The sequence below is a fragment of the Xyrauchen texanus genome, chromosome 27, assembly GCF_025860055.1.
Source record: "Xyrauchen texanus isolate HMW12.3.18 chromosome 27, RBS_HiC_50CHRs, whole genome shotgun sequence".
Lineage (NCBI taxonomy): Eukaryota > Metazoa > Chordata > Actinopteri > Cypriniformes > Catostomidae > Xyrauchen > Xyrauchen texanus.
Genome location: NC_068302.1, coordinates 7,413,491 through 7,427,836, shown reverse-complemented (window position 1 = coordinate 7,427,836; position 14,346 = coordinate 7,413,491). Strand labels below are relative to the sequence as shown.

The following is a 14,346-nucleotide window of genomic DNA, read 5'->3' as shown; positions in this document are numbered from 1 at the left end:
TGTATTAACAAAAGTATTAGCAACAGACATCCAAATACTGTTAAAATGAACACCGAGTATATACAGATTTTAAGTATATACGAAGAACAGTCTTTTGTGTTGTTTTAGTGTCTGAAGTTAGCTCACCAGTGTATTTGCAATCCGATAAAGTTTGTGAAGGAGGTGACCATAATCCACAGTGCGAATAGTTTTAGCAAAGGCAAGTAAATCCACAGGGTATAATGCACAGAAGTGCTCCAGAATCCAAGCATAGATTTTAGAAAGTTGTTATAAGTAGTAAAAAGTTTGAAAGGCAATACTAATTAGTTTCAATTACTATATTGTTTAGTAAACATGATTTATGTTGGATCTCTAAAATAGAACATTAATTACGTCACTTTCTACACAAAAAATAAGACATTTAATGAGTTGTAGGTTTTGGATAAGATAGCATTATTATGTATTCAGTTCATTTGAAACTGAGCATTAATTGCATTACGTTCTAAACAAAAATTAGAAGTTCAGTAAGTTGTAAATTATGGCTGAGATAGCCGTGCTTTACAGTCACTTAATTATTACTACTGCCTAATTCATGCTTAACTAGTGCATTATTGTGGAACCTTAAAATAAAGTGTTTTATTTATTATTCATACAGATTTTAACGCAGTGTATGTTTTATATCATGTTTAGTCCTTCATGTATTTTTTCTCTTCCAGGAGTCTAAAAAAGCTGATGCAGCTCTGAGCAGCATGAAACACCAGTATGAGTCTCAGATCTGTGAACTTCAGCAGAAGATACAGACCCTGCAGATGGTGACCAGCACCTCTTAATAATTTCTGCTAATAATATACTAATAAAGTTCTATCTCTGATCATATGTCAAAATAATAGCTGAATATTGTTTAGCTGAATTGAAAGACAATATTTAGTTAGGAATTGTTTGTTCTTTCCTTAGATTGAGGACCAAAATAAGAGTACCAGCCTCAAAGAGGAAACCTCAGCACTGAAACGAAAGAACAATGACCTGACACTGGTATGGCTCTCATTAAAGTAGGAAGAGACCATTAAAAATGTTGTTTGATATTATATGATGTTTTGTGTGTGTGTGTGTGTGTGTGTGTGTGTGTGTGTGTGTGTGTGTGTGTGTGTGTGTGTGTGTGTGTGTGTGTGTGTGTGTGTGTGTGTTTCTTGCATCATTTCAGCAAAACCAAAAGTTGAAGCAGGAGCTATTGGAGTCCCACACAAATGTTGCATTCCTGCACAGTGAACTGGACTCTCTCAAGAGCGATCTCACAGACCAAAGCATCAACTTTGAACGGTACTTTGTGTGTGTGTTGGTGTTTGGTATCACAGCATTCATGGTGGATTACTGTAGTTACTGTTTATGAAGTATATGAATTCTTAAATTATGATCTTCAGAGCTGGAATCTCATAGAATCTCATATCAACTCTGATGTAACTCAGACTCTTCTGACTCATTCTAACACTCCTGACTAGAAACATGAATGCCAATAATATGTCAATAATGAAAGAATGCTCAGACTCACTTGAGCAGCTGTAAAAACAGGTTTAGTGTCTCTCATTGCTGTTTGCAGTAGTGACATCATCAGAGCAGGATATCCTGGTGTCACACGTCACACTGCACAGGAATGTTTCAACCTTGTCTCCTAGTAACTAAAAAACAGAGGCACAGTTTACATCTTAGTGCATGCGTGTGTGTGTGTGTGAGTGTGTCCAAGCCTTAAATAAGTATCAGCTTGTAAAGATGGCATAGTACTTGATTGACAACTATGAACAAGGCTAGAAATATCAGCTTGAAATTATAAAGCTGTAGCAATAAAAACACATTTTTGATTGTATTTGTACAGAGATGAAGCTCTGATGAAATGTTTCTCTGAAGAGAGAGAGAACTTGGAGAGACAGATCGAGATGCTTCAGTGAGTTGTACCTGCATGGCACTAACAACACTTTAGTACCACTAGAAACTTCCCATGCTTTCAAAAATTATTCTCTTATTTATATCCCTCTTCATTTGTTGTATTATTATTTCCAAATTCCTTTGGTCGCAATGTGACCAAATTTCACAACCTGGTCTCATAGAATCACCTTACTATACTTACATTTTCACAAAATTATTTTTACATGGGTTGTTGGATGTATCGCAGCAGTTTCCTGGTGAAATGTACACTAGAGGCGCTATAACAACAAAGACTTTTATTCAGCATCACACAAATCATGACTATAACGGCAGATTACCAATTCATAAACACTTACTTTTCGCCCTGTTACTCACTAAATGCTGTCTTATGACATCAAAACACATTTAGTCTAGTGCAGGGGTGCCCACACTTTTTTGTGTGATGATCTACTTTTAAATGACCAACTCAATAAGATCTACCAACTAAAAAAGCACAGTTTCATTTAAAATAAGAAAATGCTTGTTGGGACTACTGCATGTATCCCTACATGGAATTCATCTTTTAATTAATAAAAAAATATATAATAATGTTCAATGTTGATATCATTCAGTTTTAAAACTAAACCCAAAACACCTACAGCACAATAGATTACAATAGCCAGGGCATTTACCTTATTCTGATGACGAGTAAATATTGACCAGACGAGGTTGTTTATTCAGTTGCCATGACAACTACGTTTGCGCATACGCGCCTTCCAAGGACTTCTGAGAACAGAGTGCGAAATTGCGATGCTACTGCCCGGATTAGGCAAAACTGTCTGATTCCATTCAGTTTTGCCTAATCCGGGCAGTAGCATCGCAATTTCGCGCTCTGTTCTCAGAAGTCCTTGGAAGGCACATATGCGCAAACCTAGTTGTCATGGCAACTGAATAAACAAAACCTCGTCTGGTCAATATTTACTCGTCAAGTGCAAGTCAGACAGAAATTAAAAGAAGGAAAGACATTATATTTATTTGTATTCAAATTTAACGAAAGTACATTTAAATTTTGTGCGATCTACCAGCATTGCCTTTGCGATCGACTGGTAGATTGCGATCGACGTATTGGGCACCCCTGGTCTAGTACATGACTTGTATGGTGATACATTTTAACGTTTGCAATACATAACCAGCTATGTTTACTTAAGCTTGATCAAGCACGATCAGATTGCGATGTAGCTTGAGTGTTGCACTTGCGAAGTAAATGACTGGGGTACGAGTCGCCGCGTGAACCAGAAGTGTCAGAGACAGCACAAAATGATGCGGGTGCTCCATTTTAGTGTTGCTTGATTTAACTGCTGCATTTGATACTGTTGATCATTCAGTTTTAATAGATACATTGAAGAGATGGGTGGGAATATATTTGGTGGCTGTAGACTGGTTTATTTCCTATTTGTCGAATAGGAAATTTGTAGTGTCTGTTGGAGATGAGATGTTCTACTCGTCAACAATAAATTGTGGTGTTCCACAAGGAACCCTGTTAAGGCCAATATTGATTTCTCTATATATGTTACCTCTTGGTTCTATGATTTAAAAATACAACATACATTTTCATTTCTATGCAGATGACCTGCAGTTCCCCTTCTGTCGCTCTCTCCACGTTGTGTCGGAGAAGCGACACTAGGGGTCTCTCTTGAGCGCCGATATCCACCTCTGATCTATGAAAAAAGGCCAATGAGAGTTGGCAGCCAGTATTTCATGTCCCGCCCCCGGACATACGGGTATTTAAGCGGCGCAAATATGGGAGTTCATTCAAAAATTTCTTCGGAGCCGATGGTCTGTCTGCAGTTTGCTGCGAGTTTACACACCACTATAAACGTTCCTGTTTCCTCTGACGATCTGCATGCTGTTGGATCTTGACGGCGCACAACAGCGGCTTTCTCCTTCACATTGCTTGGCGTGCATTGTTGCCCCTGAGCGCTTTGACAGCGCAGACACACACACACATTGTGTATTTAAACGAGTAAATTCCTATTAAAAGAGTCATTTCTCTAAAAGAGCAAAACACAGCGGTGTTGAACGTCCTTCTCAGGACGCGTCTTTTTCAAGATGCCCTTCCGCCCCTTTGTTGTTCCTGGATGCGGTAGAGTGCTCTCCACTTCAGACGGCCACAGGCGCTGTCTCGTGTGTTTGGGCCGCGATCACACCGAGACGGCGTTTGTGGATGGTTCATGTTCTCACTGCGAGAACATGACCATGACCACGTTGCGGTCGCGGCTTGCTTTCAACAGAAAGCAAGCCACCCCAGCTGCACCTCGCATCGCTCCTTCTTCCCACGGGATTGAGGACGATGCGGTTGGCGCTGGGGGCGATTTGGGGTGGCAGCGGGTGCAGTTTCGCCGGGTAGTCCCCCGCGAACCTCCCGTTCCCTGACACGCTCGCTGGTCCCCGTCCACGCTCGCGGCGATAGCGGCTCGCCTCACGGACTGGCTGTCTATCCTCCCGAGCCCGAAGCAGATGAGCTCGCCGCTGCATCGGCGAGTGTGATGTCTGATGCCGAGGACTCCCCTGGACTGCCGCCTTCGGGCCAGCAGACCCAGGCTGAGGCCGACGCTCAGATGTCTGACATGCTTTCCGGGCGCGCGTGAGCGTGGGGTTGGATTGGAACCCTCCATCCTCCCCACAGCCTTCACGGTTGGATGACTGGTTCCTGGGGGCAGCGCGCGTTTGCGGCCTCGCATCCCCTGGTCCCGTTTTTCCTGGAGGTGCATGACGAGCTGGCGTCTACGTGGAGAGCCCCGCTCTCCGCCCGTCTAGGTGCCACCCGCTCCACTCTCACCACCCTCGACGGCGAGAGCGCCACGGATACGGGCGATTCCCCAGGTCGATAGGGCAGTTGCGTACCATCTATGCCCCGGTAGCCCTACCTCCTGGCGTGGCGGCCCCGTACTCCCATCCAAGCCCTGTAGGACAACATCCTCGCTCAACGCGAAGGCCTACAGTGCGGCTGGACACGCTGCCTCCGCCCTGCATGCGATGGCCCTCCTGCAAGTCCACCAGGCCAAAGCACTCATGCACGGGGGTGGACCTGATCCTGATGTGCTGCAGGAACTGCGCTCAGCGACCGACCTCGCCCTGAGAGCGACGAAGGCCACAGCGCAGGCACTCGGACAGGCGATGGCCACCCTAGTGGTCCAGGAACGCCATCTTTGGCTCAATCTGGTCGAGATGCGTGAGGCCGACAAGAACCGCCTCCTGGACGCACCTGTCTCTCAGATTGGCCTTTTCGGCGACACCGTCGAGGACTTCGCCCAACAGTTCTCCGTGGTGAAGAAGCAGACGGAGGCCATCTCTCAAGCATCATGCCCCGCCGCAGACCTGCCGCTACGGGCAGACCTGCCGCTACGTCTGCCCGCCGAGGGCGTCCCCCTGCGAAAAAACCAGCTCCTGCTCCGCCTCAACCCGGGCACAGCTCTCAGCCCCAGCGTCGAGCACCCCGCAGGCACCCCCGCAGACGCCCCCTGTCTCACGAACCCCCTCTAGGACCCGGAAGGCTCCCAAGCGTTCCTGAGACAGCCGACCTAGAGCCGAAGACGTTAGCTCCGGAGGTGGTAAGACCATTTTTCATTTGCCACACCCCTTGACGGGGGCTGTGGTACCCACATTCTTAATAAGAGCTATTTCCTTTGCCTCTGGGTCACCTGGCCCGCAAATGCCGTTCTCACGGCAATCTGCTTTCAGACCTCCTCCTCAGTCACGAACCCGCCCCCTGCCGGGTGCGCGGAGCAAGGTAAGTGCTTTGAGTCTATTCTCAGCACCTCAGCCTCAGGCCGCAACGAAGCTGCCTGACGCTGCATTACCTGTTCCGCCCCGCTGCGAGGCCCCGCCGGGTACGTCCAAAATACTCGTCCCTTTGCTGCCCCTAGCGCAGAGCCGGGAAGCGTGGTTTTCGCTTCACAATGCATCACGCTGGCTGCACCGGACCATTCGACTCGGTTACGCAATTCAGTTTGCCCGGCTCCCGCCCCCCTTCTGGGGCGTCCGCTTTTCCGCAGTACACGGTGAGCATGCCAGTTCCCTGCGCACGGAAATCGTGACCCTCTTGGCCAAGGGCGTGGTAGAGCCCGTCCCTCCAACCGAAATGAGGAAGGGTTTCTACAGCCCTTACTTCATTGTACCCAAGAAAGGTGGCGGCTCACGACCAATCCTGGACCTGCAAGTTTTCAATCGGGCCTTGTTAAAACTCCCGTTCAAAATGCTCACGCAGAGAAATATTCTGGCTGGCGTTCAGCATCTAGATTGGTTCGCAGCGGTAGACCTGAAGGACGCGTACTTCCACGTCTCAATTCTGCCACGACACCGACCCTTCTTACGGTTCGCGTTCGACGGCCAGGCGTTTCAGTACAAAGTCCTCCCCTTCGGCCTGTCTCTGTCCCCTCGCGTCTTCACGAAGGTCGCAGAGGCGGCCCTTGCCCTGCTACGAGTAGCCGGCATCCGCATTCTCAACTACCTCGACGACTGGCTCATCCTAGCACACTCTCGAGAGTTACTATGCACACACAGAGACCAGGTGCTCCGGCACCTCAGCCGCTTGGGGCTTCAGGTCAACTGGGAAAAGAGCAAGCTCACTCCGGTTCAGAGCATCTCTTTTCTCGGGTTGGAGTTAGACTCAGTCTCAATGACAGCACGTCTCACGAGCGAGCGTGCTCAGTCGGTGCTGGACTGCCTCGCTTCCTTCAAGCCAGGCACAGTGGTCCCTCTAAAACTTTTCCAGAGGCTCCTGGGGCATATGGCGTCCTCCGCGGCGGTCGCGCCACTGGGGTTGATGCATATGAGACCACTCCAGCACTGGCTCCAGACTCGAGTCCCGAGACAAGCATGGCACCACGGCACGCATCGGGTAAGGATTACCCCCGCCTTCCTCAAAACACTCCGACCCTGGACAGACCTCTGCTTTTTACGGGCAGGAGTGCCCCTGCAGCAGGTGTCCTGACGCGTTCTGGTCACAACCGACGCCTCCCGGTCCGGGTGGGGTGCCGTGTGCAGCGGGCACGCAGCAGCGGGCACGCAGCAGTGGGCACGCAGCAGCGGGCCGTTGGAAAGGGGCCCCGCTGCATTGGCACATCAATTGCCTGGAGTTGCTGACCGTCCTTCTTGCTCTCAGGAAGTTCCTCCCGTTAGTTCGGGACAAACATGTCCTCGTGAGATCGGACAGCACCACGGTGGTGGCGTACATAAATCGGCAATGCGGCCTACGCTCCCGCCACATGTCACAACTCGCCCGCCGTCTCCTCCTATGGAGCCAGCAGCGACTCAAGTCGCAAGCTCAGCGTCGTAGCGGATGCACTATCACGACAACGCCTGCCCGGCGGGGAGAGGAGACTTCACCCCCAGTCGGTCCAGCTGATTTGGGAACGGTTTGGCAAGGCCCAGGTAGACCTGTTTGCCTCCCAGGAAACCTCCCACTGCCCGCTCTGGTACGCCCTAACAGAGGCTCCCCTCGGGACAGACGTGCTGGCACACAGCTGGCCCTCGGGGCTGCGCAAGTACGCATTTCCCCCAGTGAGCCTTCTTGCACCGGTGCTGTGCAAGGTCAGGGAGGACGAGGAACAAGTCACGCTAGTGGCCCCCTACTGGCCCACTCGGACTTGGTTCTCGGAACTCAGGCTCCTCGCGACAGCTCCTCCCTGGCGAATTCACCTGAGAAAGGACCTCCTCTCTCAGGGATGGGGAATGCTCTGGCACCCGCGCCCAGACCTCTGGAACCTCCACGTCTGGTCCCTGGACGGGATGCAGAAGAGCTAGCCGGCTTACCGGCGACCGTTGTGAATACAATCAACCAAGCCAGAGCCCCCTCTACCAGGCACCTTTACGCCTTAAAGTGGCGCCTGTTCGCAGATTGGTGTTCTTCCCGAACTGAAGACCCGCAGAGATGCGCGATCAAGTCAGTGCTCCTGTTCCTACAGGAGAGGCTGGACAGGAGGCTGTCCCCGTCCACCCTCAAGGTGTATGTTGCCGCCATTGCCGCCCACCACGATCCTGTAGACGGCAAGTCTTTGGGAAAGCACGACCTGATCCTCAGGTTCCTGAGAGGCGCCCGGAGGTTGAATCCCTCCCGGCCAGGCCTGGGATCTCTCGGTAGTCCTGGCAGGACTCCAGAGACCTCCCTTCGAGCCGCTTGAATCAATTGGACTCAGGGCCCTCTCTCTTAAAATGGCCCTGCTGATCGCGCTCGCCTCTATCAAGAGGCTCGGGGACCTGCAAGCGTTCTCTGGCAGCGACACTTGCCTGGAGTTCGGTCCGGCAGATATGTCTGTGATCCTAAGACCGCGACCGGGCTATGTGCCCAAGGTTCCTACCACACCCTTCCGAGATCAGGTAGTGAACCTGCAAGCGCTGCCCCGGGAGGAGGCAGACCCAGCCCTTTCGTTGCTGTGTCCAGTGCGCGCCCTGCGCATTTACCTGGACCGCACACAGAGCACCAGACGCTCTGAGCAGCTCTTTGTCTGCTTTGGGGGATGGCAGAAAGGGAATGCCGTCTCCAAACAGAGGCTCGCCCACTGGGTTGTCGATGCCATCACACTGGCTTATCACACCCAGGCCGTGCCCCTACCCTTGCGGGTCCGAGCTCACTCAACAAGGGGTGTTGCGTCCTCGTGGGCACTGGCCAAGGGCACCTCCCTAGCAGACATCTGTAGAGCCGCGGGTTGGGCAACACCCAACACCTTCGTGAGGTTTTACAACCTCCGCGTTGAGTCGGTTGCGTCTCGTGTTTTCTCAGGTCCGAGCCCGTAGAACTCGGTAACACGTAGACCGACCGGCCGGGTGGATCGCTTGCGCCCAGCGCCCTTTTCCTGACGTCAAGGTAAAGTAGTGCGCCTTCTTCCCAGGGCACCCCACCCCGAGTCGGGACCCTGGTCGATTCCTCCCCAGCCCTCCGGGTCCGCGGTTCAGCGGAGGAACCCGCCGACCCAAGCCACTGCGGGTACCCTGATGGCTACCCTGTACTGGTATAGGTGCTCCACAGGTAAGGCCTCCTGCTCGGACTCCCCCTGTGTGTAATTCCACGGTTCTGTCCCCTTGCGAGCGGACCCCCGTGTATCCCTTAGGCAGTTACAGCTGCCCCGGTCGCCGTGCTGTAGCAACTCCCCCCTTTCGAGGCTGGATCTACCACCGCACCATACTTTCCACACGAGCCCTAAGACAGCCGTGTGACGTGTCTACCACTTTTCCTCCCCAAGAAAAAGGGCAGGTGTGGTCTCCGCAGGGTCTGGGTAAGACCCCCTTCCCTATATGCGTGTAAGGGCCCCGGCCGTGATTGCTCTATGCGAGAAACATAGAGAGAAAAGAGGCCCAGCCAGGCTGGCCCGCTCCCATGTTGGCAAACATCGCCTTGTTCCCCTCCCAGGGTAACTAGAAGGATTCCAATGTTCTTATGGGGCATTGGGGAAGGGTACGTGCAGCCAGGTACAGACGATGCGCGGCACTGGATGAAATCACGTACACGGTTCAGCGCATGGCAAGATTGGAATGGGTCCCCTAGCGCCGCTTCTCCGACACAACGTGGAGAGAGCGACAGAAGGGGAACGTTTGGTTACGTATGTAACCTCCGTTCCCCGAGGGAGGGAACGACACGTTGTGTCTTTCCACCGCCATGTCGCTGAACCGAGCCACAGTTGTGGCCGGACCATTTCCGGCTCCTCAGAAAAATCCTGAATGAACTCCCGTATTTGCGCAGCATAAATACCCGTATGTTCGGGGGCGGGACATGCAAATACTGGCTGCCAACTCTCATTGGCCTTTTTTCATAGATCAGAGGTGGATATCGGCGCTCAAGAGAGACCCCTAGTGTCGCTTCTCTGACACAACGTGTCATTCCCTCCCTCTGGGAACGGAGGTTACATACATAACCAAACGTTACATTTGTCATTGAATCACCATGATCTGACTAATTTAACCCTCTGGAGGTGACGGAGGCACCGGCACAATCACTTGTTTTTTTTTCTTATAACAATGGCAATGACTTAAAATACTCCATCATTTATGGTCATATAGATAAGAGGAAGACATCATTCAAAACTGTAAAGGGCCTACTTTTATTTGTGTCCACTCACAATAAAATCAAAACGTTTGGCTTTTGGAAAATACATAAAACAAACAGGATGCACTTTCTGCTGCTTCAATCTCCGTGAACTGTTGCTTAGAGCGTGTTACAAAAATAAACCGAAACTCAGCATATAATTATCACACAGACATGATAAATATTTCTAAATATTGATATTGATTTGAATAAATTCAAATTAAAAAAATATATTCTCAGATTGTTTAATGTGAAGGAAACTAACAAGAGGTACAGTTTTTCGGTCTCATCTCATTAGCGCAGCTCTTAGAAACACCCAGTAGCAGAGTGGTCTATTCATACAGTAATGACCTGGGATGATCCTCACAAATATGGCAAATGCCCCCATCAGTGGTACAAAAGTGGCATCAAGCTTCATCAGACTCATTGATTTTTCATTGCTTTTGAAAGATGGCATGCTACTCACGTGAGGAAGCTATCCAAATGATCCTGAACAGTGAGAAAGAATTCTAATATTCCTCAGAAGAAGATTGCGATTCTGATGAATTTTTGATTGCATTTTAAATATCGACTTGATCCAGCGGAAGATATACTTTCAGGGCCTGTATTCACAACGAGTTTTATCTTACCACTAGGAGTTCTCTAAAGAGTTCCTAGCTTGGAGATTTTGCTTAAAAAATATACAAAAAACTGCTAAGAGCAAGTTTTATTAAGGAAATCTTAAGATGAGAGTAAGGATGAGTTGACCCTGTTGCTATGGATGACATCACGTGCACTTTTAAATCACCCTTAGTGATTGGTAGATAGGGAACCGCTATTTGTCTGTGAAGACATACAACGATATACATATAGTGCATTCAGAAAGTATTCAGACCCCTTAATTTGTTTTTCACATAAATCTTTTCACACTAAAATGTTTTAGCTAAATTTTTTTCCCCATCAATCTACACTCCATACCCCATAATGACAAAGCAAAAAAAAAAGATTTTTGATAACTGCAAATTCATATATATATATATATATATATATATATATATATATATATATATATATATATATATATATATATATAAAATTAAATATCACATTTACATAAGTATTCAGACCCTTTGCTATGACACTTGAAATTTAGATAAGGTGCATCCCATTTGACTGGATCATCTTTGAGATATTTCTACACTTTGATTGGAGTCCACCTGTGGAAAATTCAATTGATTGGACAGAATTTGGAAAGGCACACACCTCTCTATATAAGATCTCACAGCTGAAAATGCATATCAGAGCAAAAACTAAGCCATGAGGTCAAAGGAACTGCCTACAAAGCTCAGAGACAGGATTGTGTCAAGGCACAGATCTGGGTAAGGCTACAAAAACTTTGGCTTCATTGAAGGTTTTCCAAGAGCACAGTGGCCTCCATAATCCTTAAATGAAAGAAGTTTGGAACAACCAGGACTCTTCATAGAGCTGCCTGCCCAGACAAACTGAGCAATCTGGGGAGAAGGTAAGGCCTTGGTAAAAAAACTGACCAAGAACCGATGGTAACTCTGGTTGAGCTCCAGAGATCATGTGTGGAGAAGGGAGAAACTTGCAGAAGGACAACCATCACTTCAACACTCCACCAATCTGGACTTTATGGCAGAGTGGCCAGACGGAACCCTCTCTTCAGTGCAAGACACATAAAACAAGCATCTAAAGGACAGTCAGATTATGAGACACAAGATTCTCTGGTCTCATTAAACGAAGATTCAACTGTTTGGCCTCAACTAGAAAAAGTGTCATGTCTGGAGGAAACCAAGTACCGCTCATCACCTGCACAATACCATCCCAACGGTGAAGCATGGTGGTAGTGGCATCATGCTGTGGGGGTGTTTTTCAGCTGCAGGGACTGGGGGACTGGTCAGGGTTGAATGAAAGCTAAACACAGCAAAATACAGAGATATCCTTAATGAAAACTTGGTCCAGAGTGCTCTGGACCTCAGACTGGGCCGAAGGTTCCCCTTCCAACAGGACATTGATCCTAAGCACACAGCCAAGACAACACAAGATTGGCTTATGGACAACTCTGTGAATGTCCTTAAGTCATCCAGCCAGAGCCCGGACTTGAACCCAATCGAACATCTCTGGAGAGACCTGAAAATGGCTGTCCTGACAGAGCTTGAGAGGATCTGCAGAGAAGAATGGCAGAAATTCCCCAAATCCAGGTGGGCAAAGCTTGTCGCATCATACCCAAAAAGACTTGAGGTTGTACTTGCTGCAAAAGGTTCTTCAACTAAGTACTGAGTTAAGGGTCTGAATTCTTATGTATATGTGATATTTAATTTTTTTATTTTTAATAATTATCAAACTATTATCAAAAATTATTTAAAAAAAAATCTGGTTTTTGCTTGTCAATATGGGGTATGGAGTGTAGATTGATGTGAAAAAAAAATATAAAACATTTTAGCATAAGACTGCAACATAACAAAATTAAATTATCGGAATACTTTCTGAATGCACTTATTTTGATAAAGTAGATTAGATTGCCTTGATTTCCTGTGAATGCCCCCTTTTTTCTCTGCAGCGATACGCTATGATCTGTCGGATTATATGCGGTCTGGAGATTCTGATGACAAATAACAGAAATTCCCAATTCATCCACACTTCACGGTTTCATTTTGCCTGTTGCCATGGAGTGCAGAGTTTTTAAAAACTTTATCTCCAGTGTAATTGGGTTGTTTCAGTTGTATTTGTCCTATTCAATTTAGAAGTCCTGAGGAGGATATTTGCGATTCCTAAAATTAGGAGTGACACGCCCCTACTTTTTTTTTCTTCTCCCAATTTGGCATGCCCAATTCCCAATGTGCTTTAAAATCCTCGTGGTCGCGTAGTGACTCGCCTCAATCTGGGTGGAGGATGAATCCCTGCTGCCTCCGCGTCTGAGACCGTCAACCCGCGCATCTTATCACGAGAATCCTTTGATTTTATTTTCTCCCAAAACATTAAATAGTATCATTTTATTCCATACTACTGTATATATTATTCCAATATATTATTCTAATCACAATGGTGGCTTATTTGTTTATAGAATACTTGAGGGGTAATAACATTTCAAATGGCATTACCTTCATTTGTTGCTATATTTGATAATTGTTTAAAAAAGGTCAAATTGAGTCAGCACCTAATCAGGTGGGCCCAAATATTCAGCAGGTGGTGAAAATGTTGGGTGTCTAGTTTGATATAAATTTACATTTTGAATATCACGTCAGAAAGTTAGTTCAGTCTTGTTTTATCAGTTAAGGAACATTTCCAACGTGAGACAGGTTGTGAGTTTTAGGGATACAGAGAAGTTTATTGATGCTTTTATTTCGTCTATCCTTGAATATTGCAATGCTGTGTTTTCTACTAAAATCAATGCACTTTATCATGGCTACAATCAGTGCAAAATTCTGCAGCCAGACATTTGACACGAACTAGGTATTTTAATCATATTACTCCAGTTTTAGCTTCTTTGCATTGGTTACCAATTCATTTTAGTGTTGATTATAAGATTGTATTAATTACATATAAGGAATTACATAAATTGGTGCCAGAATATTTACAACCGCAATTCCAAAAAAGTGGGGACAGTATTAAAAATGCTAATAAAAGCAAAAAGGAGAGATTTGTAAATTATATTCACCTTTTGCTATATTGAAAGCTCTTCAATGAAACATTATATGATGTTTTAACTTGTGAATTTCAGAGTTTTCTTGAAAATGTACAGTCATTTCAAATCAGTTGATTGTAACACGCTCTGAAAAAGTTTGGACAGTCGAGTGTTTACCACTGGGAAACATCACCATTTCTTCTAATAGCACTTATTAAGCATTTAAGCACTGAAGACACAAGTTTAAAGATGTTAAGTTTAAAAAGTGGAATTTTCCCCCATTCATCCATTATGCAGTTCTTCAGCTGCACAACTGTATGGGGTCTTCGTTGCCATATTGTGTGCTTCATAATGCACCACATATTCTCAGTTACATTTACATTTATGCATTTGGCAGACACTTTTATCCAAAGCGACTTACAGTGCACTTATTACAGGCACAATTCCCCAGAGCAACCTGCCTTATGCCTTGCTCAAGGACACAATGGTGGTGGCTGTGGTGATTGAACCAGCAACCTTCTGATTACCAGTTATGTGCTTTAGCCCACTACGCCACCACCACTCCCCCAGTTGGAGATGGTCAAGACTGCAGCCAAGCCAATCTAGCACCCGCACTCTCTGCTTACACAGCCATGCACCTTTTATATGGGCAGTATGTGGTTTGAAGTTGTCCTGGTAAAAAATGCCAGGAGGTCTCTGGAAAAGACGGTGCTGGATGGCAGTATATGCTGCTCCAAAATGTTTACATATCTGTCTGCATTCATGG

At 47.1% G+C, this 14,346-nt stretch overlaps 1 protein-coding gene across 1 annotated transcript in view; it reads left to right on the top strand.

The window, feature by feature from the left end:
* Positions 1-14,346, top strand: part of LOC127621392 (ras and EF-hand domain-containing protein homolog) — a 45,515-nt gene that overhangs the window by 8,598 nt on the left and 22,571 nt on the right. The window contains exons 4-7 of the mRNA XM_052094962.1: positions 696-791; positions 934-1,011; positions 1,181-1,296; positions 1,847-1,915. Of these exons, the coding sequence (XP_051950922.1) occupies positions 696-791; positions 934-1,011; positions 1,181-1,296; positions 1,847-1,915 (359 nt within the window). The remainder of the gene's footprint in view (positions 1-695; positions 792-933; positions 1,012-1,180; positions 1,297-1,846; positions 1,916-14,346) is intronic.